The sequence below is a fragment of the Nipponia nippon genome, unplaced genomic scaffold (assembly GCF_047370975.1).
Source record: "Nipponia nippon isolate SJK-2023a ecotype South Korea unplaced genomic scaffold, ASM4737097v1 scaffold_13, whole genome shotgun sequence".
In the NCBI taxonomy this organism is placed as follows: Eukaryota; Metazoa; Chordata; class Aves; order Pelecaniformes; family Threskiornithidae; genus Nipponia; species Nipponia nippon.
The window spans coordinates 10,342,736-10,369,706 of NW_028262324.1; the positions used below are offsets into that span (position 1 = coordinate 10,342,736).

The window sequence follows — 26,971 nt, forward strand, 5'->3', positions numbered from 1 at the left end:
AAGTGTTTGAATTTCTAGGTAGTATCTCTCTTATGAAAAACTTTGCAAGGATTTGGGCTTGTCCCTATGTGAGGCTAAAACATTTTTTTGCAATCTTAAGTTCTTATGGGATGGAACAGGGTTTTTAGGGTTTCACGATAGACCTGAACAAAAAAATAAGGTTTGCAGGTGCTGCTGAAGCTGCCCTTGGCCTTCTGTTGGCCATTTACTGGATAAAGCGACTGCCCGGGACCTGCCTGTGTGCTCAGGCTGAGTTTGTTTGTTTTCAGTTCTCAAACCAATTATCTCACGGAGGAAATGGCATGCTTCGCTGTCAGTCTGCTGAGATATTTATAGGTAAGGTCAAACCCCTGTGGAAGGTCTGTAGCAATGTTTGAAAGGAGTGGATGTCTCAACCTTGTGAAATTCACTGGGACGTGGTGGATGTGCTGCATGGCGTGGCCTTTTCCCTGCAGCTCCTCAGAGGAATGCCTCCCCAACTGGGCTGCTTTGCCCTCTGAAGAGGGATGAACGGTGGCTTTTCCTAGCTTGGCTGGATGGGGTAAGGTTTGGTATCCTCCCCACATCTCTCACCTCGGTCTAGCTACCTCTTTTCTGCTGCTATTTTTCCCATAGATGCTTTGCATCCATTGCTTACGAGACTGTTGCTTCGCTTTTGGAGCAGGAGAGTTGAGCAAGGAATAGTTTTAGCTGCCCTGTTGGGGCTTTCTCAGGTGCTTGTGAATACTTAAACACAGTCTCCTTTCCCCATCAACTTTTTTTTTTTTTTTTTTTCTTCTTTCTTTCTTTCTCCAAGCTGGCTGAACCATAAGAGCTCTCATCTCATACGTGTTTATTTGCAGCTTACCTCGATTTGGCATGCTCACCTTGCCATGCGATGTGTTTTGCATGGGTCTGTTTGGAAATGACTCATTCAGTTAGCTTGTGACATTGGCTTTATTTCAAATGCACCTTTCCCTGTTGGACTGCACCTTAAATCTGGGACGTTTCTGTGGAATAGATGATTGGGCGGCTGCCCGTGGGTCCCCCCGGTTGGTGGCTCTGCAGGTAGCGCTGCTCAGAGGTCTCCGATGTGGTCACACCGAGAGTCTGGGACTGTGATTTAACTGCTCTCGATGCTGTGCTTGTGGAGCCTGTACAGCAAAACCAGAATGAGCTAGTGTGTGGTGAAGAAAAAACCTAAAGGAAGAGAGAAATGAACACAAACCCCCATGTTTTTAAGTAGCTGAAGTGGTTTAAGTGGTAGTAATACCTCCATAGGAGCCACATCCTATCTGTCTGCCCTCAGCTAGGGCTGGGCTGAGAAGGGGCCAATGGATGAAGTAGAAGAGCACAGATAATGCTTCTGGTGTGTAGAGCTCCTCTGGGAAAACCTGCCTGGCCTTGGGGCACTGGACAGGTAGCCCATGCATCTCCAGCCTCTGCTTTCTGGGTTATTTGTGCTGGGGTGGCCTCATCTGGTGTCTGTGGCTGCCCTGGGCTCTGCCACTGCAGTCTTGGTCCCCTCTGCCCGTATTTTGCTGCTCAGACTGAAATGCTTCAGGGATGTGGCTGCTGGTGTGCATCAGTGCAGCGCGGTCCTGACTGCAGTGCTGGGGACACCTGTAAGGGGGGGTGATGGACTGGAAGGGGCCAGCTGGAGGGAAGGATGTGTCGTGTACTTGAATCTCTCCTGAGTTGTCTGAAGAATGATATCAAATAATACGGAAGATCTTTGCTCATTAAGACTTTCTTCTGCTCCTAAGAGAGGGCTGCCTTGAACTATAGATCTGAACGAATTGCACACTAAAACTACGGCTTAATCAAGAGGGTTTTGCTTGGGTGAAAGGTGGAATCATAAAGGCCAGTGAGAACAACCAAGCAGTTAAGCACAATTAAGTGAGCTGCCTTTTGAGATGGTAGGTGTTGCCTGTTGCGTTTTCCAATGGTCTGGTCTTGGTTGCTTGTCTGCACAGGATGATGAGACTTGATCCCTCACACTTTCTTCCTCGTTTCAGGTTTCTACCGTATTCTCATCAGACACTGCAATGGGTCCTTCCCAGCTCGGCCTCAAGATGCTGGTATAGCAGCAGGCGGCTGCAATCCAGAGGACCTGTGGTGGGACATCGTTTCCCGCTGGGACATCCTTCACCCCCCCTCTCTCGGCAGAAGCAATGGATGCCCATGTGGACCTCCTGACAGAGCTGCAGCTGCTGGATAAGGTGCCCACGCTGGAGAGACTGCGGGCAGCCCAGAAGCGGAGGGCTCAGCAGCTGAAGAAATGGGCGCAGTATGAGAAGGAGATGCAGCACAAGAAGCGAAAGCATGAAAAGAAGAGAAATGCTGTTAACCGAAAGAAAGTGTCTTTTGAAGCCAGCGTTGCTCTGCTGGAGGCTTCTCTGAGGAACGACTTGGAGGAAGGTATGGCACTTGTATCTGGCAATTTCTTCGCCTGGCTACGTGCAAGGTCTGTGGTGTGCAGAGGCATCTGTGTTGACACCCATGGACTGGACTACCCTTGACGTGGTGTCGGTCTCTAGAGTGTTACTATCTCTGATATAGCTATAGGGACCTCAAAGCACTGTGTGACACCAGCGTTACCTAGATTGACATCAGGAGTGGGCGCACGAGTGCCAGGATAGGGCAGGAGTTATGAACGAGATTTGGGGAAAGGGAGGTGGTTTTCGTCCCTTTCCTTTTCACACTTTCTACTTACAGAAGGTGTGAAACACTACTTTGCCCTCTGGGTGTGCCTCTTTTAGTGGTTTTATAAGTCTGTCACAGGGATTTACATGTCAGTGTAAATCTCTTCAGCTTCCTTGCTTGGGGGGATGGATTGAGAGCTACATGGATGTATGAATTTTTTCCCTATTCAAAATACTGAAAAGCATGGCTTTGCTTAATGCTTCCTATAGAAGAGAACTGCAAATTCTTCAGAAATTGGTTTCATTGCACTATTTCAAAGTGGATCAAAATGCTTTGCTTTTGCTTCAAAATCTGAAGGGAGGAAAAAAAAAAAAGTCTAAAAGTCAATGCCCATTAGCCTCAGCACAGCACGGGGGAAAGCCTGTAAGCTCTGGGGAGCCAGAGCTTACTTCTCTGCAGAGAAGTAAAAACATTTCTTGGAGGAGACCTGGAGCAGCCTTTGGGGTTGCTGCTCTGCCAGGTAGCAAAATCGATATGATCTTCTTCATCCCTTGGCATGGCAGAGACAAGGGAGATGCTTGGGAAACCTGGCCAGTTGAGCTGCATCTCTGCTAGTGAATGTTGCTCTAGTTTCCAGAATCTTTTGCAAGAAGCAGTATATACTTGCTGGGTATGTGGGTGGAAGGCAAGGACCTCATCTTGTCGTGTGAGGAATCTCCCCAAAGTCATGTCCCTCTTTCTGAGAAGGCCTTTTGTGCACCGTAACTTGTCCTCGTGTGTGTGTTTTGCACCTGTGTGGAAATGGAGCCCTTTGGTGGTGGACAGCGATGCCTGTCTGGGTGATGCGTTACAAGTGTTTGCCAAGCCCTGCTGTGTGTCTGTGATTTTGTGTGCATTTGTAGCCTCTCTGTGAGAGCGCAGACCTGTGATAGCGCCCTGGAAACTGCAGGCTTTTATTTGTTTCTTCCTTGCTTTAAAGGTTTGACAGTTACTTCCAGCACTTTGCTCCAGTGAACCTGTGTTTCTCTGAGCTGTTGTAGTCTTCTAAGAGAGCCCCAACAGTGAAGCCAACTAGAGCCCTACTGTGAAATTGTGTCTGTTGGCATTGCCTGAGATGACAGATCTATGACTTGTATTGCCTCTGCCTGTGCTGGCAGATACATGGCAGGGTATGGCTTTGGGTTTTGTACCCAGCTGCCCACCTGTGACAGGTCACAGCGTTGGGGTGGATAACCAGTGTTTCATCGTCCTCCTCTTAGTGCAGCGACGGTGCCTCCGCTCAGTGCTTGGGCTGGAGGGGGCGATGGGGCCAATGAGTCTGTGAGAGGCCCAGCCCTGTAGTTTGGCTTTCTGCACTTTCTGGCTTTGGATCTGGGCAGTTTGGAAGGAGGAAAGCTCCTTCACTCTCTCCCTTACAAACACTTTCTTATTTTGTGAGAGATGCACAAATGGCGGAGGTGTTTGCAAACACGGCACTGGTGGAGGGTAGTTGTGCACCCTGATGGCAGCAAGCAGGCAGGGCTGGCACGCGTTCGTGCAGCGGCATTAGCGCACTGGTGTCAGAGGTCCTGTGGATGACGGTCTTGCACCACATGGGGACAGGGATATTTTGCTGTTGGGGGTGCAGGAGTTGAGCTTTCAGCTCACGGCTTCGCTCTTTTCCCCCTGTAAAGGAAAATCCATTGCTGCAGGTCTCTTTTGGTACTACAGTCGTGTTGATGTCTTTCTGTAGGTGAGCCCAGGTAGCAGGCTTTAACCATTGGTTGCTCTTTCCAATGTGATGCTGGTTACACCAAATGTGATAAAGACACTTCCCTGCTTGGTAGAAAATCAACCTCTCCACTCACCGGAGAGGGCGGGGGCAGTATCCCCAGTGCCACAGGTGCTTGCCCTGTGTAGCTGCATTTTTCAGATGCCTCAAGGTTTTAAATTTGATTTGTTTTGTGTTCAATTAATTTAAGTCCTAAAAATAGTGTGTGGGCAGGTTCTGTCCCTGCTTTGCCCCCTCTGTAATGTGGGACCAGTATAAAAGGGAGGGGACAGTCAAACCCAGATGCCAAACTGGGAAAATTTCTTATCAAGTGCCCTATGCCAAAGTGAGGGAATTTGTGGGCTTTTGGAGGTCCCGGGTGATTATTTTGGTGTATGAATCATCTTTTGTTTCCATGTGGGAAGTGGAGGGGGAGGTGAAATACAAATGATCAAGAAGTTGAGAAGTTAGCATGAGGAAGGTTGGAGAGCTGGGGGTGCAGCTGGCATGTGTCACCTCTGAGCCATCTCTGAGCAGGCGTGCCATTTCCATTCTTTGTTACTTTTCTGTGCTTTTGTATTGTATTTTTAACGTTCTCACTCCTGAAGTGGGAGAGGGGATGGCAGTAGGCACTGTGCAATGAAACTGGGGAAAAGAAAGCGGAGGTGGCTAGTGAGTTGGCTCTTTGTCCGGAAGGTGTCTTGTGCTGTGGCGTAACCTCCTGATGGAGGCGGTGGGTTGAGCCCTGTAGGATGGAGGCTGGGGGTGCAAAACCCTGCCTTGCTCTTCAGGGAGCAGCCCCGTGTCCCTCAGGACCTGGACGTGCTGACTTCACTGTCCTTGCCTGCACCTTGCCCAGGTGTAATTGAAAGAGCAGCGCTAGTTTTGCTAGGTTCCCGTGTGCCCGTGGGCATCCGCAGCACTTTCCCTCATCCCCATTTCCTTCTGCCATCAATGGCGTGGCCACCAGGCTGAGCCACCCCGGCTTCCCACCTAGCCTGTGACCCCTCTGGCTTTGCAAATGTGACAGCCTTGGAGAAGAGGACTTCTTTCCCATATAAGCAATCCAGGTTTGTCTATGGTTGATGCGTCCATGGCCACTATGCGTGTTGCAGAATTGCTGTATCTCAGCATGGTGGTGAAGCAGGACTGATGGCAAGGGCTCCTAGGGAGCATCAGCCCCAGCGTGGGCAGGAGCTGCGAAAGGGTGATGGCTCCTGCCTGCTTGTTCCTTGCATCTTCTGCAACAGATCTGTCAAAATATCCCAGGTTTAACAAACAAGCTGCTATTAAAAGCTCCTTTGGATCTCTGCTGACAGAACCAGGGTAGGGAGCACACCGCAAACGCGCTGGTGGCAGATGTGAGCAGATGGTCACGCTGGGGAGAAGTAGGTGATGGGCAGTGACCCCAGACCGATGACAGCGGTCCCCCTGGGCTGCAGTGCGCTGGCCCGGACCTTCGGTTTGGAGAGCTGAAATGTCTACAGACAGTTCATGGGTGAGCTCTGAGGTGAGAGCAGAGCACTCCCAGTTGCCACACCGGACCCGCTCCGCTCTCCCCCGTGGAGGAGCTGGGAAGGGCCTGCTGTGGAGGGGCATCACGCACAATCACTGTTCTAAGTGGAAATATGTTCAAGCGCTCGCCCAGCTCTAGGCACAATCTGAGCTGGTTGCAGGGGGACGGTGCAAAGGGGAGGAGACTCGGTTCGTGCAGAGCTTACAGGGAGCGGCAGTGTTGTGTACAACCTCTGGGCTGTTCTAATGGCTGCGAAGGAGATTTGCTTTATAATGCAATAAAGCAATGCTTTATAAGCTACCATACTAATTGCGAAGAAATTGTGAGGGCTGCTGAAGGCTGTGGCCCTTTGAGGCCGCCCTGCAAGGTGATGGACTGAAACCGTGGGGATAAGGCTGGTCCCGCTGTTCCCAGGGCAGCCCCGTGTCCCTGAAAGCAGCCCCTGCTGCTGCAGGGCTGTCGTGTCCACATCTTTCTACATCACTGAGCTCCTATAAAAGCAGCCCCAGAGCACGGTGAGAGGAGCTGGTGTTCTGTAAATCGAAAAAAAGAGATCCCAGAGGTGGGTAAAGCGGCTGCCTGTACAGACGTGTGGCATTTGCTGCCTGGAAGTCGCTTTGCACACCCGGCCAGTTTGCAGGGGGAGCTTCCACTTGAATGACAGAAGCTGGAAGTGTTCGTGTTAGCTGGGGGGTGAGCTGTGTTCCCTTCAGTGAACCAACGGAGACATAAAGCCCCCGAAGGACCGATTCACCTTCCAGCAGTGCTGGAGGTGCCCTGGTTTCTCCTGCTCTTGGGTGAGAGCTGCCTCCCCGGCCGTGGCTCCAGGAACCATCGCTGCAAAGTCATTCAGCTCCCACCTTCTGGCACTTGATCCTGCAAGCAAAACTTTGTCAGAGCCAGAGTGCTGCATAAACCAGCGTTTCTGCAGAAGTTTAACCATGCAGATCCTTATGGCTGGTGAGCCAGCAAGTGAATGAAAACTCAGGTTTTATGACCTTGGACTTGGCATCCAGCAAAACAGTTCCCGTTAGCAGAGCAGCGGGTGCAAGCTTGGGGCTCGCTGGGTCCTGCGCCAGCATGGAGGAGATTTCCTCGGGGAAGGTATAAGTATTGCACAGCTCATTCATATATAAATACATCCCCCACGTTTCCCTTCATGCCAACCCTTAAATCTCCTGTAAGTGTGCAGTAATGCTGAGCGTGATAAACCCTTTTAGGAGCCATCCCCAGCCCCCTACTGTGCTCCCTTTGCACCTTTCTGGAATAAAACCAACCTTGTCATTTGCAAAGGCACTTTAAAAAGAGGCCCTAATTAGTGTCTATAAATTGCTTTCTTTAACCTTTCCAAGTTGATGTGATCTGTTCCCTTGTTACTAAAAACCTTTTATGAGGTGTCTTAATTTTCCACCCACATTATTAGTCTCCTGAAGTTTTTTACATGGGGTTCCTGTGTCCATGTCTATGAGCAAGTGTATTTATCTGTCTGAGAAGATTTTTCTCCTGGGTTTTGTGCCCTTTGAAGGGCTCTGAAAAAAAATCTCTTTTATTGTCAGCAGTCTGAGTGTATATCTGGGTATTTGGGGAATGACTCGAGTCAGAAATTAAAAGTTTCTATTCAATAATAAAGGTGTTTCTTGAGTTTTAAACTCCATAGGTGTGGAAATGAAAGCTGTCCTCTTCGGGAAGCTGGGCATGGGAGCTCTTGGCAATGATGGTTTTTGTTAATTTTTTTAATGGTAGTTGGTATGTCTTCCAAAAGCAGATTCACATATTTGGCCACATTTAACTTGGCTTTTTCATGCAATCTGGATGTGATGCCAATGTGGGGTGGCTTGCATATGGCAGCTAACTAGATGGCATCTGGGAGCACGAGCAATATTGAATATGCAACTTTCTCTGTTGTCATAACAAGTAAATAATCTTTTTTTTTCCTCTGACTTCTTGGAATTTCAGTCAAGTGGGAAAATTATTTCCATTTCCATAAGAGCTTGAAATGCCAAATTTCTGTTTGGAAATTAATGCTGAAAGTCCATCTCAGGTTTTCCTGGGATGAGGCCCTCTCCCTCCCCAAATCTGGAATCAGCTTAAACATTTTGTTTCAAACCCTTTCTTTAAACAAGAAAGTTTGATCAAAAATACTTTAAAAAAATTTAAATAACAAAATGTGATATTTCCTTAACTTCAGAGTGTATTTTATAAAATGTGACACCAGCTGTTGTAGAAGTGCTTTGGTTTCAGTGGGTCAAGCCTCCTCTTAATCCCTTTCAGAAGGATCAGGGTGTCTGTTCTTGAGGCGCTGGCTGGTGCATGCACTGAGCATCGCTGCTTGCTGTTTCAAGACGTGTGAGTTGGGAAACAGACTCTTTCCATACCTACAGACCAGAAATTCTGCATCTTTTGAGTTTCTCGATTACAGCAAGGCTCACAGCACAACCATTCTCCCTCCTGCACCCCGCGCAGTGAGCAATTGCTTTTCTTGACTAAAACAAGAACTGAAAGTGTGCACGCAAATGCGCTCTGACTGTCCTTGCTAAGAAATGGTGATGCAGGGATCCTGGCTGGAATTTTTTTGATCAAAATTTAAACAGCCCCCCCAACCTCTTGCAGGCCTGGCTGCCCACCCCTGCCTCTGTGGGCACATCTTTCCGCTTGCACTGTGTTTCGGCAGAGCGCACCTTCTCGTCTTGCCTGATGGAAATGGGTTGGCTTCACATCGTTTCGGTTTCTGGCTTTTACACATGTGCCAGCTTCCACTGTTTCCGATAGCACTGAAAATATTTCTTATGTATCTTGTAATAGTACTACAAGATAATGAATAAACATTGGATTCAAACTACTTGTCCCTCCAGTAAGGATGGTCTGTTTGGATTCAAGGTGTTTTAAATCAAACAGGGATTGGCCAATGACTGTTGCCAGTCCCAGATTTTGTTTATTACTAGAAGTGGCTTAAATCACTTAATTGGCTTCTAAAATTTGGCTACATTGTGTTTGGGAGGGGAAGCTCGGAACCGGTGTCTCCTTGGTTGCATGTACCCCTAAATGCAAACTGGGCATTTCTTTGGTTTATTAGTATTGTCGATGGATGCTTCTTAATGCAACTGTGAGTAAGGAGTGTTCCCTTTCGAAAGGAGATCTGGGCAATGGGGAGTAAAGGCTGAAACTCTTAGGGCTGTGCATGCAAGGTGCAGTAGGTAGGATATGTAAGGTCACCATCTGCTCCGCAAACCCTGCCCGGCCAAATCACAGCAGGGAGAGCTCAGGACGCAACGGCTGCCTTTGCCGAGAATGTCAGGACTTTTGTCAGCCGAAGGCAGATTATCAATGGGACCTTAATTAAACCAGGTACCTGGGGATGTTTGTGCTTGCAACCAAGTGCTAAGTCACTGGCGTTCAATGTTTCCCTTCCCTGTCCTGGGTGCTCTGCTTCCAATGACGTGGAGGCAGCCTTGGATGGCTGCTTGTGTTATGATACCTACAGGCTGCCAAATGTCGAAGCCAGAACTTCCCAATCTGAGCCTGATAATACTTGCTGATATATTGGTGGCTTTTTCTAGCCAGTAACTTCCCAGCTTGGTTGTCCTTGTGATTTCCCTGGGAGGATCACTGCCTGCTACCTGCACAAGGGGGACCAAGGTGTGGAAGTGCAGCGATGGCCATGGATATGGGGCAGATCAAGCACTGAAAGCAGCACGCCTGGCTGCCTGCTCGGTGGGATAACAGCATGGAAGGGCTGACACTACAGCCCAGCCAGCTGCTCGCTCCGGGGGGCTGTGACATGGGGTTTCTTGCAGGCAATGTGTTTCTTGCCTGCCTGGCTGCCTTCCAGGTGTGTGCTGTTTCCTCTGCTCCGATTAACTGTGTGTTTTGTCCCACTCCAATAACGAGAACCCAGAGAGCACAAATAGCAGCTCAGTGGGGGACTTCTGGTATCTTCTGGCAATAAGCAGTGGCAACCTGGAGTGAAATATCGTCTGTCCTCCCACCTTGGCCGTGATCTCCAATAGCCAAGGCTCTGCCTTGCTGCGGTGCTGTGTTGTGATATCTAATCCAGTTCTGCCAAAAGGACGTAAGATGTTAGCCTGATGACTCCCGAGAGCTCGCTGGTACCTGGAGTTTTGCAGCATCATTGTGTTTTCAAGTGTATTTTGAAAAAACCAAAAAACCCCAACCCAAAACCCCTCTCTTCTTTGCAAATGAATATTGGTGGGGAGATGAGTATTGTTGGAAGTGAAGCCTTCTTGCAGGGCTAAACCTCACGTGGCTGCTTTACCCTGATGCAGTTGAAAACGCAGTGCTTGGGTATAGTTTCCAGACAGGAAGAACTTGGCTGTAAGCTGTGGCTGCAGGCTCTGCTTTCTGCACCTTCTCCTGGTCAAGGAGAACTTGAAAAGTGGATTAAATCTATTTTTTTTCCAGATTTAAATTCCTGCCTTTCTGGATTCGGGTCAGCTCAGCTGGTGTAGATTTCTTCCTCCTAGAATCATGGAAAATAGAGGTTGAGCGGGCCTCGGGAGGTCATGTAATCCACCTCCTGCCCCAAGGCAGGATCAACTGTATCTAAAATGCTTGCTAATGAGGTTGGAGTTAGGTATCTTAGTGTATTTATAGGCATCTATGCAACACGAGAGCAGATACCTGTGCAAGCAGCCCTGCTTCTCATTCACTTCTATTTTTCCTGCTTTCTTATATTTATCCCCCTTTATTTTGCTTTGCGTCCCATCCTTACACTTACTGACTGCGAGTTTTCCTACTTCCGTGAAGAATGCTCTGATTCTTTCTTTAACAGCAGTTGCTATGGCAGCTGGTTCAGGCAGTGCCTTATAACCTAGTGCAGAGCTGCTTTTACATACACTTTCACTGCTTGTTTTTCCCCTGGAGCCTGGCCAGATCTTTGGGAAACCTTATCACCGGCTGCAAATGTCTTGACAAAAAATTAAAAAAAAATAAAAATTAATCAGACTCTGGCACAACTGTTAAAAATGTCTCCTAAGCCTTGCCTACCTTCTAACCTGTCACCTAAAGGATGCTAAATAGGCCAGGAAGCAAACTGTTTAATTCTGTCTGCTGATGCCTTTGTAATCAAAAGCCAAGATGCAATCAAGCACCCTGTACTCCTTGTAATTCGGGGAACAAGAGCCCACGTGCAGCTACTAGCAAGCGGATGCAGTTTCCACGGAGGTCCCTGCAATTTGCAACTGCTTATTGCTGAATTTGGACCGCGGATTCCCTAGATAGCGTGAGGTAGACTGGCTATAAATGTTACTCATGTAGAAAACTGGCTTTAGTTGCTTGGTTGTGTTTCTCGTGCTCCATATACGTTTTGTAACAGTTTGCAGCATCTGTCAGTTTGGCCAAGGATTTCAAGCTAGATCTCAGTTCCCTTTTTCCTGGTCTCGTCTGCTGTGCCTGGCTTTGATTTCAAGGTGGCATAGAGGAGTGGTCCCTGTCTTGAGTGTAAGAGCACCAAGCTTTGAATTGCAGTGGGAAACTTCCAAAGTCTCATTTCAATTTGTGCACCTTTACCTGGGCTGACAAGAGAGATCGTATTAGTAAAAAAAACAAACCCAAAACCCAAAACTAACCATGAAACAAAAAAAACCCACTTTTTTTTTTTCTCCTAAGGACTACTGCTATAGTGTCCACTCCTAAAAAGGGGAGACTAGAGCAGGAATTAACTTGAAAGTCACTCTCACACAGTTCTCATTGGTTGCACCAGCAACCTGGTTGGCAGCTGATGGTTTCCGTAGTAGAGAAGCGTTATCTGCACACAACTTATATTTTGTCCTGTGTTACACCTACATCTGTCTGGAAACATCCACATTTTGAGTGGGTGGGGAAGATTCTGGCACCCTCAAAGTATTTTCACTCTGGTCTGATTCAGAGCAGCAAAGGTTGGAGATCAAGTGCTGATACTTGCATGGTTCCGGTTGAAATGATAAGGCTTGAAAGTAGTGAGACATGATGGCTTGGCATATCCAAACAAAGCCTTTCAAATTACCCAATCTGAAGAATCCTCTGTGTAAAAAAAAAAAAAAAAAAAAAAAAAAAAAAAAAATCTATTGCAATAAAAGCAAAATTTTACCAGCAGAATATTCTTGAATGAAGCATGCAGTCCTTGCACAGGAATGGAGCAGCTCTGCTGCACCGAGGTTTCATTGCTGCAGGACATCTATGGTCTGCCCAGCGGCTGGGGAAAAGGAAGTCACCTGGAAATCCATGCCAGCTCTCAGCCTCTTGGAGCGGGGATGAGCAGTGCAGTAAAGGACAGCCATTTCACTCATGTTAAGGACATGGAGAGAAGAGCACTTTCTGCATCTGTCTACCAATGTTGGGTTCAATTCTCATGTGTTGTCAGTGGAGACAGGCGAGATCCAAACTGGGGTGGCTGTGATTAACCCTCTGGAGAGTCCATCAGCTCTACAGAGACCAGGACCTAACTTAGAAACCTGGGGCTGGATGACACGTGGCACTCCTGCGGAGAGCGAGTTTCAACCTACTTAGGAGCTCAGACTCTTTCTGTGACTCTCGAACTTTTCAGACCTGGTTTATTTTTTTCACTTCAGATCCTGTCAGTTTGTCTTTGATTAGCAAGGCCAGAGCAGGGCTCCTCAGGAACTTAAATGGGACTCGGCTTTTAATTAAAATTTTGGTTTGGTAGCCTGAAATAGCAGGCATTAGAAAGAGCCAGAGCTGCAGCGAAGGAGGGCAGTCCCCGTGGATCTGCAGTGACATCCTCCTGGCTGTCAGGCAGTTGATCACAGGGTTTTCTTTCCTCCTAAAGCTGATGCTGTCAAAACAATGATGCAAGTCCTGAACGTGATAGGAAGCTTCAGTCTAGGCTGTAACCAGTCAACTTCCAACCTGCTGCTGGATGCTGTGGCAAAACCACAACATATCTGGGCTGGTGGGTGACAGCAGGTCATGGAGAGATGCTGGAAGTCCATTTTGCTTTTATTAGAAGGGCCAGTGAGTTTAAAATTTCATCTGAAAGGGCATCTAAGCAGGATTCCCTGTGTGCTTTCGTAGTAAATTTATTCTTCCATAACTTTAATCATGCAGTTGTGAAATAGCTATGAACAAGCTGCCGCTCTGCCCCCTGACCCAAATTATTCTCATAGGTGGCAATTTTCCATCACTCTTCAGAGCAGGGAAAACTGTCATTTGAGTACTGGTCAGCATTGAATCTGTAGCATGGATTCAAGATTTGGGTCATCATTGCATTGTATCACTCAGTGCTCTGAGCTTCCCATGTGTTTAGTAGCAGGAATATTTGCAGCGTTGATCTGTCCAGTTACCCTAAGGGGAACAAGAGAACGGGAAATATTTCTTGCTTCACTTGCATTCAAAGACTTCTCTTCTAGCTGAAGGGCAATATTTGTTGACCGATTTCCTCCTGTGAAGTGGGATTGACAGCTTGAATTGCAGCTAGAGGTGGAAGGAGCCATGCCCGGAGCAGTGCAAGGGTGACGAGACAGAGGTCTGGCCGTCTGGCTTTGCTTGATCCTTGTATTAGTCTCTCAGGTTTGAAAGCTTCTAGAAACACGTTGCTCGTTCAGCCTTCCTGGACCAAGCTCTGATAGGAGCACATTCAGCTACCATTAACTGGGGGCTTCTTGTGAATCCCTGAGGATTTTGGCACAAATCTCTAAAGATATTTGGGTATTTTAGCTTCTACTGAAGTCAGTTTAGTTTGGTCACGTAGCGCATTTGTGCTCCCTAAGAATACAGAGTCCATCTGAAAAATGCTGACCTCCTTTCTGTCGCATGCCAGTATAAAGACCACCCGGTTAAGCACTCCTACCCCACACTATTAAAATATATTGACATGGCATTTTGTCCCCCTTGGGGATTGCCGGGATCAGCACCAGGAGTTCCCAGCAGCAGTGGAAACATCTCATCTCTTTGCTGTGGGGAGGAGTGGTTTCCTGTGGCAGCCATTACCCAGCTCTGGAAACAAACCCTGGTGCCCTGGGCTCCCCACCCTCCTCCTTCCCCTCCCAGAGGAAGGGGCTGTGGGTTTTCCAGCTGTGGAACAGGAAAGAAGCAGGGGATCCTGTTTACCTACCCACTGAGCTGCTCGCATCTATTTAAAGCTCCTCCTTGCAACGCGCTCCTTATCGCTGTGGCACCTTGTTCGCCAGCTGTCCTGTCTGCTGTGCCCTCTGGAAGGAGCTCTGTGGAGGTCCTGAGATGCCACAGCTGGGATGCTGGAGAGCATTTTGAAACCCAGCAGGCTGATTTGAGGGGTTAAGACAGCAACACTGATTGCTGTGTAACTGGGAGATGAAAGTAACAGCTTTGTCACCCACAGACCATGGGGTCTTGGCACTGGAGGGCAAGAGAAGGATGTTTATTCACACTGCAGTGGGCAAAGTTGGTCTTGCAGTTTTGCCCTGTCGCAAAGCAGTTTCTGTCTTAGATCCTAATAACATCCAACTCAATATCAGCTCCTTGGGAGGTGTCAGATAGTGTCTGACCTGTGCATGAACCTGCGGTTCTGGTGAGACTCATGCAAAACCTTGGCTACATTTATTATCTCTCTCTAAAATATGAGAGGACATTGGGCACTGGCTGTTTTGTTGTGGACATCCCTTTGCTCTTTTTGGGAGGTCTGAATTCTCCGCAGCTGGGGTAGAAGCCTGCAGTGTGGCAGACGTGCTGGGTGGGAGGCCACCTTTCCACAGCGGACAGGAGATGGCTTTGAAGCAGGAGAACCAGGAGTGCCTCCTGTGCACAGGACCTGGGAGCGCTCTGCATTTCTGCGTGCTCCTGATCCTACAGGATGGTCTCGCTTCTGCACCGGAGCAATTTGTCTCATCGTTACAGCTCCAAGGGCTTTAGCAAAGGCAAGCAGGGTGACAGAGCTGCGATTGGAGAGGGTTTGTTGGTGGAAATGCTTGTGGGGTAGGCGAAGGGAAGGCTGGAGGTCTCCTTGCCAGAGCAGGATGCACACAACGCAGGAGCAGGGGGAGCGGTGCAGCCTGCCCCTGGCTCTGGGGCAGGCTCCTGGAGCAACAAAGACCTCGTTAGGTTCGGCACAGTTTGTGGTGTACAGAGTGATCGCATAAAATGCTGACTTGTGGGCTTAGGCATTTAACCTGAGCAGAAGTGTCATGGGCTGGGGGGTATTTGCTTTGGAAAGAAAATGCGTGCCTGTGTTTGTGCATCCCCTGGGATGCGCACAGCTCCAGTAAGCAGTGGGACTGGCAGGAGTGTGCGGGGGATGCGGCCAGGGCAGCCTTTACCGAGACTGCTGGTAGGGGAGATTTTTGTGCTGTCATCAGCCCTGGGTTGATCAGTGAGTCGTTCCCATGGGGCTTGGGGAGAGTGGGTGCGCAAGGGGCTCCGTGGGGCGCTTTACCCTGCCAGCCTGCGTGCATCTCGCTGTGAAGGCCCTTGCACTGGTTGGCCCCAGTGTTAATGAGAAGCCCTATAGCTGTGCTGCGCATGGCAGAGGGTTTGCAGCTAGTGGTTAGAAAGTGACCGGTGGAGCAGGAGCCCAGGTGCCCAGCAAGTCACTGAGTGGCTGCATTTAACTAAAATTAGCCCCTTGTAAGCGGTGGTGGCAGCTGTGCATAATAGTGAGCTGATCTTGCGGGGGAGAGGATTTGCTGGAGGAGGTGATGGCTCCCAGGTGCCCTGGCAGCACCACAGCTGATGCAGGTACTGGGAGTTGTATTGGGCTTCCCTTGGGAAGGCGGGCACAGTGCCCCTGGGGCGTGCATGCATAGTGTTCCCAGAAGATTCAGCGCTGTGAGCATCCCTGAGGGGAGCACCGACATGCCCTGCCTTAGTCCGAATGCCGGCTTGTATCAAGGACCATGCAACCACACTGGCGTGCATCCTTGGAGCGGGATGCTTGGGGACCCACTCATGGGCACAGCCAGTGCTTGAACAAAATCCCTCTTGCGTGGCCCTTCCTGCTGTCTGAAATGGGTTGAGCCAGAAGCCTTGGTCTGGCAACGCGGCTTCGACCTGCCCATAATCAGGACAAGCTGCCTGGTGCAGGGACAATGGCACTGCCAACAGGCAATGAGCATCACTTACTCTAATTAAATTTTGGGGGGCTTTGTTTAATGACCTATTTTGTTTTTTGGACAGCTGCTTAACTGGCCAAGTAAGCTGGGGGGATGGAAGCTGTCCTTATTTAAAAGGGTCTACCCTTAGCCTGTAAATCTGGGCCAGATCCACTGGTACACGCTGGCTGCTTTGTACGACCCTGGTAAGGAAAACAACCATAAATGTCACTTTGTAGCTGTTCTGTTTTGCTCGATGAATCTGGATCAGTGTCTTTCTCCTTCCTAATCGGGTTAGTTTTCTTTTGATCTACCCCTGTTAGGGAAACCTAAACTGATTTAGCTATTCCCATCCATTTTCCATTTGCCTGATTTCCATTCCACAAGGCCATCTCGGCTCTACCCTAATTACTGTTGAGTTGTCTGATGCTGTAGAAGGTGATGCTCGGGTGTATAACTTTGTAAATCTTAGCTAATATTCACTGGGAATTTTTTGCCAGATGTTTTGTTTTATTTTTGGGCAGATTAGTTTCAAATTGGCAAATGCACTAGATTTAAGGAGAAGACAATTGCTACTAGCTGTCAAAAAGAAAACACTAATTATCAATCATGTTTTATTGAGTCTCTGTTGAACTGATTTGCTGTCGAAAACATCATTTTCTTGTACTCTGTCTTCAGGAAATCTGATTTTTGTGAGTTCTGCTCTCTTGATAACGGTGATGTATGCTAGAGCATCGAAGAGAAGGAAAATAAGCTTAGGATTAAAATCTGTGACACCCTGGAATTTAAATCACCTGTTTTTAGGAGCATAAAACTGTTATCTGTGCCGTGTGCCATAAAATCATTGCAGATGCGCGTTCCTTGTCGCTTCTGCATGTAAATCCTGTCTATGCACGTGATTTGCAGCGCTTTCCTGGACGCAGCAGGGTTTAGTGAATGCGGTGGCTTGTTTGTTTGCTCTGAATAGGCCCCGGTTTTGAAAACGAGCCTCGAGTTACTGTGAGACAAGATAAGAATAGCTGGGGGAAATTTCAGTGTTCCTGCCTCAATCCGGGGCTTGGCTGTGGCCCTGCGCTTCCCGTGACTCAGAGCGGCAGCAAGGCAGCGGCTTCCTCTGAAATCATCCGGGTTTTGCAAAGCTGCTGGTACAGTCGTTAAGTGAATCAGGTTTTTAGTGAGTTATTCTCTGCTGCAGTTGCGTGTGATGTCTAAAATATATCTTGCTGTGCTCCTGTTGTCTTTAACGCGCTCCAGTAGACTGCCTGGAAAGGCAGGTGGAGGCGAAGGGGCATCTTCCAAAGAGGCTCACGTAGCCCTTTCCTGACTCCACACTGATTTCGTTTATCTCTTGTGATAAGTTGAGCAGGGGTCAGCAGTTTTTATCAAGCTATTTTTCTTGTGAAAGGGAAGCGTTATCTGTGAGGGGAGATATGGTACCCTGTGTGACGTGGACACATGGGGGCTGATCCAGAAATGTGGCCAAATAGGATGTGTCAGCGGGTCAGCATAGCCTAGCCCCTGTCTCTCGCTGCTGGTTTAGTCCTGGGGGATGTGCTTCATCAACAGCAAATTTCTCCTTACTTCCAGCAAGAATATCGGAAAGGAAGGGATTGCCAGCCAAGAAGCTGGGCAAACCTTGTCTTTCAAATCTAGTCCACTGTCTGAAGAAACTCCTTGATTTAAATACTCTGGGTGGAGGAAGGAGGGACCAGACTGTTGCAAAGCATCTCAAAACTGCTGACAATGTAAGGACCTCCTTATAAGAGCTCCTGCTCCTCCTGCAGTTCCTTGAAGAACCTCTTTCTAATGCTCTTGGAATTTTACTGCAGAATAGAAATCCAAGGGAGGCTTTGCGCATCTTGCCCAGCTGCTCTGGGGCTCAGGTCTATCTGAATTCCCATCTGACCAGGGCTCTCGTGACTGGTGCTGGTGGGCTGCTGCTGGGGTGGAGGAGATGGCTTTGCCTTACGTCTTGTCCCCTTCCCATGGTGGCTCTGCAGATCACAGCTGCTGTGATTTGTTCCTCTCCACCTGTGGTGGGGATGGCCTTGCCTGAACCTCACTTATGTGTGCTGAATGTTCATCTCTGCTTTTATGGGTGTTTTATTTACTAGAAATCCCTGGTACGTATGTTCTCCTTTTTAATCTCTTTAATACTGTTGTGCATTACAGGCGCAAAACACCTCAAACCAGTTTGGTTTCTTGGGTCTGTCTAGAGAAACAACCCTCTTGAGGAACAGCCCCACTGGGGAGCAAGGCTTCAGCAGTGAAGAGGTTAATGCGGTCTGTCCTGAAAACTATCTGTGCCTCATGCCAAGCCTGATTGTCATCTTGCTCCTTTTAGCCCCCACAGTTGTTCTGTCCCCAGAGCACTGTATGTGGCCATTTGATCTATGAGGGATGCATGTTTGTTGGGAAACTGTCCCTTGCTTCAGCGCTCCTGGTGCCCTGTTAGGTGGAAGAGGTAGTGACAGAGCCTGCTGTTCCTTCTTGTGTCCTTCAACCAAAACTACGTGGTGGTGCGTGGAGATCTTGGCCAGCAAAATGTGCTCTGTCCCCTAGTAATAGGTTGCACAGATTGTGCAATTTATGCAATCAGGGCCCACTTTAACTCGCTTTTTGCTGGTGATCCCCTTCTTCCCAGGTGTGCTGGATGGAGGAAAGGTAATGGTCCTGTCGGGGTGTGGAGCCAAGCCAGATGTTACAGCTCTAGAGCTGGCAGCAGCCAGGGCAGAAGAAGCGTGCAGCCTTCATGCAGTCGCTTTTCAAAGGGGAACAGCTAGAATTTGGTTCAAGGTTTGTAGGTCAGGTTTCCATTATACAACTGTACTGGTTGCAGCTGCTTGTGTGAGATCCAGACCTCGTTGGATGCTCCTGGTCTGGCAGGCTCCTTTCCCCGGGCATTATTCTTTATGATGAGATGTACAGAAAGAAACAGGATTTCTCTGTTGTAGCACTAACTGAGGTGGTAATGGGGGCTTGGAGTGGGATTTGCTTCAGTCTGTGAAATGTGGGAAACATCTCAGCAGCATTTGTTACAAACAGCTGCTTGGAAAGCAATTTTTTTAAGACTGTTTTTTCCAGACAAAGATAGGACCAAAACCAGTTGAGGAGGGATCTTATAATTGATCACAGCTCTGGTAATGAGGATCAGATCTCCTGCATCTCCCAAAACAGGTACAAGTGCTCTTGGCACAAGTCACACTGAGCATGTGGATCCCTGCCAGTGTTTGAAGGACAGGACTGCTTGTGTGAGGAAGGTTATACCCCTGGTTCAGTGAGTGAGAGTGCAACCCTCCCATTTCATTTCACAAGGGATAAAATGGTCCATGGTGTCTCCAGGAACCAGAGCACTTTGATTCCTGTCCTCACGACGGTCTGTAAGGGCCCTGTCACCCTGGCTAAGCAGCCCCGCTCCTGTTCCTGAAGGACTTGCTCTCGAAAAGGGTATTGAGTAAGACGCTACGGACCTCTTCTGCTGGATGTTGGTCAGCAGAAAAATATGTGTTCTTTCACCAGAAGCTGCCAAAGTTGCTCAGTTACACTCAATGCTGGAGATACTGAATTTTGGTTTTAGTAGCAGGAAAAAGTAGGGGAGTGCTGAATCTGGCCCAAGCGGTTGCATGGGACTACACGTCTTCCCAGGATCGTGCATGAGCCTCAAACCAACTCCTGGTTCCCTGCGCTGCTACTGGGATCCACCTCTGCAACCTGTAATTAGTACTGTCAGCAGAGCAGTGTAAGCAGCCACTTAGGCATGAATTACTTCAATGAACTTACTAAGGTGGGTTTAGCTACTAAAGCATTTTGTTGTTACTATAAATTTTTAAGTCAAAATATTAGACTGTGGAATCGATGGGAGATGACGCAAAGCTGGAGCCTGGCTTTCCTCTTGTCTTAATGTTGAAAGTGTGGGGTTTTTTTAGGTAATTTAATCACACAGTCTTTTCCCCTCCATTGCACAGAAGCAGTGATAGCCGGCAGCGTGGCAGGAGAGCATAAGGAGGCTCTCTCCCTGTTTGCTCGTACGTAGGTGTAAGCGATGCGGTGAGTGCAGGGCAATCTGCCATTCAAGCCCAGAAGATGGATGTCACCTTTCTTGCATTGTGACAGCTAAAAGGTGGCCCATGATGCTTGGGCTCTTGTAGTGTTAAATATGTAATGAAAAACTCCCTGATGTGAGGGATCTGCTGGTGAGGGAGCTCTGTTGGAAGAAAACAGGATGGAATAAATTGGTTCATTAACAAAACTGGTTTTAATACAGAAGTAAGCAGAGTTTTCACCACTGTGGAGAGGAGAATGGTCCTGCCATTGCTAATGGCAAAACTTAATGGGGAATTTTAATGACTGTTAATTATTTTGAAAACTGCAGTTTTCTTGGGAAATGCAATATGCTTCGGCAAACTGAAGCTGTTCTCCAGTGTTGCAGAAAGGAAAACTACAACTCCTCTGAGCTGACTCTTGCTGGAGGAAGTATGGGAAGCATTTGACTTGCAATACTAACATGGAGAGTTGGACAGGGTCTTTCATCCCAGGACAGGAGACCTCCTGAAGGGACGAAGGGAGAAAAGTGGGTTATGTTGTGCTCTCTCTGCTCCCGGCTGTTGCCTGTAACTCCTTGTTCCCAGCATCGAGGAGTTATATCTTCAATGTTCAGAGATACTGCTCTGATTAGTGGGATGCTTTAAACCTGCATAAGAGCTGTAGGAGTTACGTATTTTTTAATTTGGTGGTTTAAACTATGTATTTTGTTAGTATTAATAAGCTCAGTGTGTAAATACAAAGCAAAATAAATAAAAGTCACCGTATGCACTGAGACTAAAGCGCTCATCTCAGAAACAGGATGAAACATCAGTGGCCTGGTCTGAGGCGCTAAGACAAAGCACTTTCTGGAGGACAATTTCAGCTATTATCTTCTTTAAGTTAAGTAAAAGACTCCTAGATTGACCCCGAAGGCTGTTAGAGCAGTCTTGTAAGTGTTGGGAGTCCAAAGCTCGCATCCCCGGTGTGAGCTGTGCCCGTGGGTTTGGACCCCACACCTCCCCTCTGCTGAAGGAGCATCCTTGTTCCTCTGCCACGATGTACACAACTCCTTAGCAGTTTGTGAGATGGAGCTGATCTTTTCTCTCTGCCCAGCTCTGATCTGAAGGGTTTTGCTGAATTCAAGCCATATTCTGCAGATGAAAGTTTTAAGCTGACTGAGGTGGCTTTTGAAAATGCAGGAGCCGCGCAGTAAAAAGGAAAGTGCTCCCGACCCTGTGCCCAGTTTGTTTCTTTACTGCATCAAAGTGCAGGAAGCTCAGCAGAGCTGCCAGCAAAAGCTGTCTTGCTTTGAGTTTGCATGAGGCTGGCACTTTGGTGTCTGTGGATATGTCAGGGATGGGTGAAGGCAACAAGTTGGACTTTTTTTTTCCTTTCTGAGAAATCTAAATGACCTGTCGAGCTCCCAAGCTGCTTCCCCATGGGCTAACCTCTCAGCAACCACGGAGCTATATTGCATCATCCAGCCTGGGAACACTCATCTTCTACTGCTTGATGTGGTGGGAAGCAGAAATCACATAGAACTTGTGACAGAACAAGTTGGAGAGAGTTTTCAACTTTGTGTGATGCGGCAGGTGAAATAACTATTAAAACAAGGTGGTCTGTATGCAAAGCCCTTGACAGTCAGGTTATAGACCAACCCAGGTTGTATCATGGCGTGCCCACTTGTTTTGACCTAATTTAAAGGTCTTTTATGCAGTCTCTGTGGAGTCATAGAAGGGGATTTCAAACCTTTTTCAATGAAATTAGGAAATGTTAAGGAAATTAACTTTTTGTCTACTATTATTCTTTTTTTTTTTTTTTTTTTTAACTTGGATGCTCAAGTTAACGGGTCTTAAATTTGGATTGCACGACTAGCAAGCTGCAGAAAGTCTATGCCATGGCCTTTACTGAGCAGACCGTCCTCAACTGGATCAGGCCCAGGGCCCACGAGGTGGATGGTCTCCAGCTTCAGCCCCTGGCTGGGACGACAAGTGTCCTCTGTGCACAGCAGCCGTCACCCAGATTTCTTTATATACCTTCTGTCAGGCCTGGCTCATTGATTATAAATATTACTGTAGTTGTGAAAAACTTGCATTTCTGCCAAGCTCAGCTGCTAACTTCTGATTCAACTCCTAAATGTATGAACCGATTTGCACACAGTGCTGAATACCTTTGATGATGATGTTGATGGATAAACTCTCTTGACTTCTCTGACAAGGGTTCGTTGGTTGCCGAGGGCTGGGAGAGCTGTCCCTGTGGCTCTCTAATCTGTTTGGTTATGTTGAAAACAAATTTGCAGCATGGAGAGTTGGGGTGCACAGGTATTTCTTGGAAATGCCCCTACTTGGTATGCGGTGGTACAAGGATCACCTGCACCCCCAGGCCAGGTCCCGCCAAGGGGCAGTGTGCCGCTAGCTGTGGGACTTTGTGCAGTTGCTCAGTGGCCCGTGACAGCTGCCCGCTGCCTCTGCGCCTTGTGCCGGCGTCGCGCTGTCGCGGGCGCTGCGAGGCAGCAGCTGCGCGGGGGTGACGCTCAACGTCGGGGGTTGCTTTGGGATTGGAGGTGTTTGACCTGGAGAGCAAATTGAATGTGCTTTTTTGTTAATACAAAGAAGAAGTTCTAGACTGTGTGATTTGGCTGTGTGTGATAGGTGCTGAAATGAAAATTGAAAGAGAAGTGGTTTGAAACTCTGGGGGAATAGTGGGATTTGATCAGCCCCAAAAACTTGCATGCTTCTGGGACCTGGGCTTGGGAGAGGGGGGATAAAAAAGAGGTTGTCCTGGATGGGTTGCTGGTGAAGATCAGGGATGGTTGTCAAATGTAGGCTTGGCGACCAAACGTGCTTCGTTCTCCACCTTGGTGATGGCATCATTCCTGATTCGTAATTAAATGAATCGTGCTGCCACACTGCAAGCCCTTCGGATGACCTTGCTCCCCCATCTCTTGCAACTCGCTCTCCTCGTCCAACTCAGGTCCTCAACGTGGTCAGCAAACAGGTCTGAGCCAAGCAGTGGAGACCTTCCCGAGGGAGCGATACCAGCCAAGAGCTGCTGCCGAGCCACAGCTTTAGTTTCTCTTTTTAAAATACCCATGGACACAATTACAGAACACTGTCAAATACAAGGTTCACCTTGGGGTCTGGTTGCCGTTGAAGCTGTTAGCATTGAGACTTCAGCTGCTTTGCTCAATTCCTCTTGGCAACAACCGAGAGGACGGGGGAGAGGAAAGGAGAGTTTTCTGGTGCTTAAGGGATGGAGCTGGGACCTGGTGCTCGAGGGCGCTGTCACAGCTGTGCCATGGACTGTCACTGTGACCTTGGCAAAGAAACCTGAGCCTCCAGAGTCTTGGTCTAACTCGGGCTGCGATGTCACATCTGTGAAACGAGGCAAATACCGATTGTAAAATCCCGGGAGGCAGCCTGGAGCTTGCTCTGCTAACGGCAGCAGCGCTTTCAAAGATCTCCGGATGAAAGGCTCTGTTGAAATTCAAATCTCTGAATCGTGTAGAATTTGCTGCTGAATAATTACAGGTTGCAAAAACAGAAGGGCTGCTAAGGATCAGCTGATCCTTTTCTGGTAAAGTTCAGGTTGCTGCTAAATTTGTGTGAAAGTTTTTTCTCTAGCGTTTGCTTTTTAAAAGGAAACCACAATCTCTCTTTATTTGACCAAAAAAAAGAAAGAGGAGGACTTTCTGCTTTTATAGACATTTCCCTTCCAGCACTGTGTGGCAATGCAGTGTTTCCAGTAAGAAATGGTGCTGTTGAGCAGGGGGTGATGTTTTAGCAGATTACACTTTAACTCCTGGCGTGCCCCCTGCAGTATCCCGCGTGGGGTAATGGTGTGAGACACATCTGGGCTGGGTGTGACCTGGGGCTGGCACCGGCTCCTGCTGCTGCCGTGTCACACAGAGCTGGTTCTGAGAGGGCTGCATTGCAGAGCGTGTCCCGGCACACCGCACTTCTGCCTTACGCAGGCTACGTGGCACCCTGTTTCATGAATGCAGTGATCCATGGGAGCTGACCTAAGGATGTGATTTGGTCCTGTATCTCTTAAAGATCTTCATCCTAAACTTAAGGGAGACAAAGTTGGAGGAGAAAAAAAAAAAACCCAAAACATGCTGATCAACGTTAGAGTGGATGCTGCTGAGAGTGGAGAAGGTACCGAAACAGCCAAAGCAGTTGGAGCTTCTCTAAAGACCAGGGCAAGGTTAGAGATGCACAACAGAGAAAAAGGGTCTCTGAAGTGGGGCAGGCTGAGGAGCAGAGAAGGGGGAGAGCCCGGTCTGCCGGCGAGCTCCTGGGCTGCAGTCAGCAGGCTGTCACTGCAGGGAATGGTTTGCTATTAATTCAGGGCAGCTTGAAAAGCAGATATGTATTTCCCCACCCCTCCACCAAAACCTCTTTTCCGTTACTCTAAATAGAAAGTTTCCTGTTTTATAATTGAGACTCTTAAAAAAACATTCATATGGTTCAGGTCAACATACAGCTGCTTAGCTGAGGCCATAGGATGCTTGAAATACGAGCTGGGGCAGAGGCTGTTGACTCTGGAACCTAATAACACTTTCAAATGGCAATATGAACTATTTCCTGCTACACAGAGTGTATTAGAGTATCCTCTTGCAAATACTGGCAGGCTGGCTCTGCGTGGAGCTTGGCGGGCTATTGCAATTCTGCTCCTCAGATCACCTGTTATGTTATTGTGTTAATGTAACTGGGGAAGCTCTTCATGCACTCGGACAGCTGCAAAAGTTTACTTCCTGACACCATCGCTCCTTTTTATCTAAACACTTCTTAAGCTGTAATTTCTATTAAAGCCAATTAATTTTTTTTTTTCTGCATTTCCTTTTTGATACCATGACAGATTTATTTTCTAATAATAAGCTTAGTATAGACATCACAGGTGATGACTGCTGCATGTCTCAGTAGATAGGTTTTGGTCCAATACATCAAAAGTGGTTTCTGAACAGGTATATAAGTGGGATTCTCTGTGCTGCTCAGATAAAAGGCTTTGATGTTGTGTTGTCTGAATGGATTTGCATGTGTTGTCATGACTTCCAAGAAGAGCTTTTTGTAGGAAGAAAGCTGGAAGTAGCCACAGCAGTAAGAGAACAGGAGGTCCTGGTTGAGCGTTTGCTGACTCTGTAGGTGCCCTTCATCTAAATGCCTGAAACACGAAGGGAAGTGAGATGTGTTGCTTGCCTGCTTGCATGCGCCAAACCCAGTGTTTCAGGTGTGAACTCAAGAGATGGGGGATGCAGGTTCCTGTCGAGCTGCTGCTGGAGGACGTGGCTGTCCCCCATCCCTCACTTTCTGTTGGTGTTCCCTGCTCAGGCCGCTGGCTCGTGTGACTCTGACCGCAGTGGGATGATTCCCTCTACACGTTGTTGGTGCCTTCTGCTGAGCACCATCGCACCCTAAAAACCAGCATTGCTCTGCTCATTGCTACAGGTTCTGAGTCATCCTTGGGAAGCTTGGCCTTGGTCTCCTTGATCCATACCATTTTTTTTCTATTACTCTTTAAATTGGCACCATTCAAATACCAAGAAAACAAGAAAAACGTGGGATGCAGTAGGGTTTGGGTGCCTGGCTGTGGCCCATTCAGCCAAGCTGCAGCTGTAAGCAGCTGTCCCCTTACAGTATTCTTCTTGGTGCTCTGGTACTACAGTGCTGGATAGGTGTCAAAGCATAAAGCAAAAATTGATGGAAATAGACACAAAGAGGGGGAGAAAGAATTGGACCCTATGCATGAAATAAATGTATGAGTTGTTGACAACTTTCACTTGCTGTCAGAATAAGATTTGTGTGCGAACCGGGCCCCAAGCTCTGCAGGAAGAGCCTGCCACGTGAAGCTGGCTCCCTGGGGCTAAGGAAGGGTATGCCCTCTTAAGCAAGAAGCATCAAATCAGAAATCGATTTTCCTTGAGAGAAGCAGCACCTGGGCTGAGTGTAGCTGCATGAAATGTCCCTGCCCGTGTGAATATGGCACGAAGCAGATGAGGCTCTGCTGACCTCTTTCCAAACTTCCCAGATTTTGTGGGTATATTAGAAGGAATGTGTGTGCCCAGTTATAAACTCGGTGGGAAGTGTCTTAACAGGCTTTAAACCTTCCCAAGAAAGCTTGGTGATCAATCATGATGGGATGTCTCAGTTGCTAGCTCAGCAGGCAAACTGGGCCATATTTATTTTTAGGTGTACTGAAGCTGTGTTTTTGGTTTTTTCCCTGTGGGTTTTTTTGTCTTTCAGAAAGCGTTAGGGAGGTGCAGAGCTTATCAATGGACCAGGATGGGCTATCAGTTGTATGTTGCAGGGAGTGGAGGATAAGGCTCAGTAAGTTCATCCTGTGATTGCTGAGGGTTTAGATATTCTCTTAAATATCAATATCATAGTATGCTGTGTTAGGAAGCTGGATGCTTTGCTGGCAGAGTGCTCATAGCTGCAATGCTGTTTTCCTGGCAACATTTCTCCTTTGTAATAAATATCCCTGCAAAACCATAGCAATAAAAATGCAGCTTTGAGTAGCTGAGTCCATCCATCGGACCATGCCTGGCAGGCGGGGGATCAGTCTTTCTAGACCTTTGCCAACACACCTATGTGGCACAGACACCAAGTAATGCTGGGCAGAGTTTCTTCCGCTACGCTGGGTTTTTGACTAAAGCTGCATTTGGCTGCCAGTGACTTCTAGCAATGTGTAAAAGTGTGCATCTTAATCCAAGTGAAACTTCTCTTCATTTTATTCAGTGAAATCAGATATAAGCATACAGGAATTATTCTACTGCCATAGAGACCTCAGTGCAATAGTAGCTTTTAAAGGTGGCCTGAGAACCAGAAAGTGAACTAGAAGAGTTTAAATATTTTCAAAAACAAATCGTTGAGTGCAAAGGATCAAGATAAACCTGGATTTGTAAAAACTAATGGCCTGTGTGTGTATGTAAACTTGGAGTACACAGATAAGCCTGCTTGTCAGTATGGACAGTTTGCCACTATATATTTTTGGGAAGAATCAGGACCTGCTATCAGAAAGGTGTCTGGGGTTTTTTTC

The 26,971-nt window shown here is 47.9% G+C and overlaps 1 protein-coding gene across 1 annotated transcript in view; it reads left to right on the forward strand.

The window, feature by feature from the left end:
• PPP1R16B (protein phosphatase 1 regulatory subunit 16B) overlaps positions 1-26,971 on the forward strand; it is a 65,819-nt gene that overhangs the window by 17,673 nt on the left and 21,175 nt on the right. Inside the window, exon 2 of the mRNA XM_087750349.1 lies at positions 1,998-2,400. Within this exon, the coding sequence (XP_087606475.1) occupies positions 2,154-2,400 (247 nt within the window). The 5' untranslated portion in view covers positions 1,998-2,153. The remainder of the gene's footprint in view (positions 1-1,997; positions 2,401-26,971) is intronic.